General features: G+C 39.0%; 1 protein-coding gene across 2 annotated transcripts; it reads left to right on the top strand.

The window, feature by feature from the left end:
* LOC112764108 (glutamate receptor 3.3) lies at positions 1-4,525 on the top strand. Of its 2 annotated transcripts, XM_072222085.1 has the most exons (8): positions 1-416; positions 821-1,170; positions 1,284-2,620; positions 2,697-2,974; positions 3,084-3,115; positions 3,189-3,595; positions 3,746-4,203; positions 4,351-4,525. In XM_072222085.1, the coding sequence occupies exons 2-7, from the start codon at positions 897-899 to the stop codon at positions 4,199-4,201; spliced, it is 2,784 nt and encodes a 927-aa protein (XP_072078186.1). In that variant the 5' UTR covers positions 1-416; positions 821-896; the 3' UTR covers positions 4,202-4,203; positions 4,351-4,525. The 2 variants fall into 2 exon arrangements, with proteins under 2 accessions (XP_072078186.1, XP_025665421.1); XM_025809636.3 differs by lacking the exon at positions 4,351-4,525 and having other exon boundaries at positions 3,746-4,345.
* The last annotated feature ends 238 nt before the right edge of the window (positions 4,526-4,763 follow it).

The following is a 4,763-nucleotide window of genomic DNA, read 5'->3' as shown; positions in this document are numbered from 1 at the left end:
ACGGCCTTAATCTTTAATCAATCAAGAGATAAGCATTCCCCTGATTCCCAGTTTCCCACCAACTCAGTAACCATTACACCACACTTTTTCTTCTTTCATTATGCAAACTCATTGTATCTGTATACGACAACTGAAGCTTGATGTTATTATGAGAAATTAAGGAGCTCCAAATTCATCCATTGGAGGCATTATTGCGTATTTGGGTGGTATTTTCCAAGAAATAGCGGGTTGCATGTGGGTGTGGGGGTGGTAAACACTTTAATTATTGAGAAAGCTGAGTGTGTTTGTTTAGTTCATGTCTCTTTCCTTCAGTTTGCAACAGTCACGTGATTCCCATCTCTTCTTGTTGCTTCTCATTTTCAAGCCTCTACCAATATTGGCAGATAGCGGATTGGCACCACAAGCCACAGTTTCAGGTAAGATAACATTTCCTCCTCTGATCTTCTAAATCCATCACTTATTATATTCCTTTCTTCCTTATTTATGCTTCGTTTTCCATTCCTGACTTACTGTTATTGAGTTCCTTCTGCAACTTGAGTGTTTTACTTTGCTTCTATTATCTTTTCTGTTAGTTTAACACGTGAATCTCATTTGTTTTTTTTTTTTTTTCACTAAAAAAAGATGTTAAGGTTGGTTTTGATTAGATTTCTGGTCCCCATCCTTGTCCCACTGTGAGAAAACATATTCCTTAAGTTTTGGTTTATACTTGCATATTTTTGTTGTGTATTTTTAATTGGAATTTGGATGGTCTGTTCAAGGTTTCCCTTTGTGTTCTGCTTTTCCTATATGAGATGGTAATAATGGTAGCTTTTTCCTTCAGAATCAGGTGCAATGGATTATTGTTATTCAAGGCAAAACCATTATTTCTTGGCATGAATTGATCTGTGTTGGATGTGATGAATTTGTTTTTTATTCTTTGTCCGTTGTTGTTGTTGTTGTTCTTCCCCTTTTTGGGAGTATCTGCTGCTGCAAATGTCTCGTCCTCAAGACCTTCTGTCGCGAACATTGGGGCGATCTTCACCTTCAATTCCACAATTGGGAGAGTGGCTAAAATTGCCATGGAGCAAGCAGTGAAGGATGTCAATGCCAACACCAGCATCCTTCATGGAACAAAGCTTGTCCTCCAAATGCAAGATTCCAATTGTAGTGGTTTCATGGGCATGGTTCAATGTAATTTATTCTAATTCTAATTTCATTATATTTATGGAACTGCTTTCTTTCTTCATTTCTTGATTTGCCTAAATTGTTTACATTTACTGATATAATTACTATACTGATTCCAGCTTTGCGGTTCATGGAGACTGATGTAGCTGCTATAATAGGTCCCCAATCTTCTGTTGTAGCTCACATCATATCCCATGTTGCGAATGAGCTTCGAGTTCCTCTGGTGTCGTTTGCTGCCACAGATCCTACTCTTACCTCCCTGCAGTTCCCATTCTTTGTGAGGACAACACAGAGTGATCTGTATCAAATGACTGCGGTTGCGGAGATCATAGACTATTATGGTTGGAAGGAGGTGATTGCCATCTATTTAGATGATGATTATGGACGAAATGGTGTTTCTGTGTTGGATGATCAGCTGGCTGCTCGGCGCTGCAAAATATCCTACAAGGCTGCAATCAAATCTGGATCAGTTGACCGGGGAGAGATCACGAATTTGCTTGTGCAAGTGGCTCTGATGCAATCTCGGATCATTGTTCTTCATACAAATCCTGATTCTGGATTTATGGTCTTCAATGTGGCGCATTATCTTGGGATGACAACCAATGGCTATGTCTGGATAGCCACGGATTGGCTCTCATCTGTCTTGGATTCTACTTCTCTACCTTCAGAAACAATGGATATTCTTCAAGGAGTACTTGTTTTGCGCCAACATACACCCGATTCTGATAGAAAGAAATCATTTATCTCTACATGGAACAAGTTAACTGGCGGCTCTTTGGGGCTACATTCCTATGGTCTCTATGCTTATGATTCTGTCTTTCTGTTAGCGCACGCTCTCGATGCATTCTTTAGTCAGGGTGGGATTGTTTCGTGTACCAACTACACGAGTTTGCGCGATGATAAGCCTGGTGGTCTGAACCTTGATGCTATGAGCATTTTTGACAATGGAACACTTCTGCTGAAGAACATAGAGCAAAGTGATTTTCTTGGATTAACAGGTCATGTGAAATTTGCACCAGACAGATGCCTTGTTCGTCCTGCATATGATGTTATCAATGTGGTTGGAACTGGCATTCATCGGGTAGGTTACTGGTCGAACTATTCTGGTCTCTCAATTGTGCCTCCAGAGACATTGTATGCTAAGCCGGCTAATAAATCAAGTGCAAACCAGCACCTTCATAGTGTCATATGGCCTGGAGATACATTATCAAAACCCCGTGGATGGGTTTTCCCAAATAATGGAAGGCAATTGAGAATTGGTGTGCCTGTTCGAGTTGGTTTCCGCGAATTTGTTTCGCGGGTGCAGGGGACTGATATGTTTAAAGGTTTCTCTATTGATGTATTCACTGCAGCTGTGAACTTGTTACCATATGCTGTTCCATACCACTTTGTCCCATTTGGAAATGGCCGCGAGAATCCAAGCTACACAGAACTTGTCAATTTAATCACCACAGGTGTAAGTACTGCATCATAAATCTGATCCTCTAAACTTTTATTTAGCTACACAGCTAACTCTTATGCTATTGGAACAGTACTTTGACGGTGCTGTTGGTGACATTGCCATCATCACGAATCGGACAAAGATCGTAGATTTCACACAGCCATATGCTGCATCTGGACTAGTTGTGGTGGCCCCTTTTAAGAAAATCAATTCTGGAGGATGGTCTTTCCTTCGGCCATTCACACCATTTATGTGGACTGTGACTGCTTGTTTCTTCTTTTTCATTGGAATAGTTGTATGGGTTCTGGAACACAGAATCAATGATGAGTTCAGAGGCCCACCAAAACAACAATTCATAACAATTTTATGGTTGGTTATTTCATTCACTGTTTTACTTTGCTTTCTCAGTAGAATAACACCTAATAATGAAACAACTATTCCTCAAGTTGAACTCATAATATTTTCTTGATTCTTGCAGGTTTAGCCTTTCAACTCTCTTCTTTTCCCATAGTAAGTGATGCTCTTAACTTCATTTAGTTTTGTTTAACAAGAGCGCATTATGACAACTTCATTTTTTATGCAGGAGAGAATACCATGAGCACTCTCGGTAGATTGGTGGTTCTGATCTGGCTGTTTGTAGTGTTGATCATAAACTCCAGCTACACTGCAAGTTTAACATCCATACTCACTGTGCAGCAGCTATCTTCCCCTATCAGTGGAATCGATAGCTTAAAGAATAGTAATGAACGCATAGGATTCCAAGTGGGTTCATTCGCGGAGCACTATTTGGTTGAGGACATCGGGATATCCGAAAATAGACTCGTTCGCCTAGGATCTCCAGATGCATATGCTAAGGCACTCCAACTTGGTTCTAAGAATGGAGGTGTTGGTGCCATTGTTGATGAAAGACCATACATTGAAATCTTCTTATCAACACAATGCACATTCAAAATTGTAGGCCAGGAGTTCACCCGAAGTGGCTGGGGTTTTGTAAGTATACATAATTACATACATACATACATACATACCCTTTTAAATGAGAATCATTTTGTTTTGATCATGTTTGCAAATGATTCTAAAGCATCTGCAGTTAGCTTGTGTTTCAAGTAACCAATTCTATCATGAAACTAATTCTGTTAGGCATTCCCTCGCGACTCCCCATTAGCCGTGGATTTGTCAACTGCTATTCTACAACTTTCGGAAACAGGGGATCTGCAGCGGATTCATGATAAGTGGATGACAAGAAGCAGCTGTAGTTTAGATAATGCCGAGATTGATTCGGATAGGCTTCAGTTGAAAAGCTTCTGGGGACTGTTCCTCCTTTGTGGGATGGCTTGCTTCATAGCTCTTGTCATACATTTTGTGCAAATTATGGTGCGGATGTGGCATGCACCTCCTCCTGAAGCTGCATCTAATGGTAGCTCCATTTCTGGTCGTTTTCAAAGGTTTCTGTCACTGATTGATGAGAAGGAAGAGTCACCAAGGAGTGAGAGAAGAAAGAGGAACGGAGATGAAGGATCTGCTGCTGATCATCAACTTGATGGGAGGCACACAAAGAAGATACAGTTTGATTTAACACCCAACTCAAACAGATAATTGTAAGAAGATAACCCTTTTGATTTTGCTGCTTTATCATTATTCATTATTTATTGCTCTAGCCCTTGTGCTATGTTATTGTTCTACAAATCACAAATTTCATATCATTGCAAATGTTTATACCCACAATTTCATATCCTTCAATACAGGGTTGAAACAAATCAGGTATCATGGATGGTGGAATGGAAAATGAGTGTGTTAGTCTTTGTTTTTCTTTTTGTGAAACGCATCACAAAAGAACATTTTGACGCACAATACATTCTGCTGTACAGATTAGATTTAATTTGCACATTATTATTATTATTGAACAACTTTCCCTAATAGAATCAAAGAACACTAAGGGCCAGTCACCAAAAAAAAAAAAGAACATTAAGGACCCGTTTGGAAAATTCTAAAAGTAATTTTTTTTTAACTTTTGACTTATAAAAAGTAGTAGTATTAATGTCTGGTGCAAATTTCAAAACCAAATTGCAATTTTCTAATAAGCTATTTAAGAACTTATAGAAAAATTAAAAAAAATAACTTCTCTCATAATATTTATACTTTTCATTACATTTCTATA

The sequence above is a fragment of the Arachis hypogaea genome, chromosome 17, assembly GCF_003086295.3.
Source record: "Arachis hypogaea cultivar Tifrunner chromosome 17, arahy.Tifrunner.gnm2.J5K5, whole genome shotgun sequence".
Lineage (NCBI taxonomy): Eukaryota > Viridiplantae > Streptophyta > Magnoliopsida > Fabales > Fabaceae > Arachis > Arachis hypogaea.
Note: the sequence above shows the minus strand (reverse complement) of the source record. Positions and strands in the feature narration are given on the sequence as shown.

Coding starts and splice junctions, on each gene's coding strand:
- LOC112764108 (XM_072222085.1), top strand. CDS start 897: ATGAATTTGTTTTTTATTCTTTGTCCGTTGTTGTTGTTGTTGTTCTTC. Junction 3,116..3,188: donor AACTCTCTTCTTTTCCCATA/GTAAGTGATGCT, acceptor TTTTTTATGCAG/GAGAGAATACCATGAGCACT. Junction 3,596..3,745: donor CCCGAAGTGGCTGGGGTTTT/GTAAGTATACAT, acceptor TAATTCTGTTAG/GCATTCCCTCGCGACTCCCC.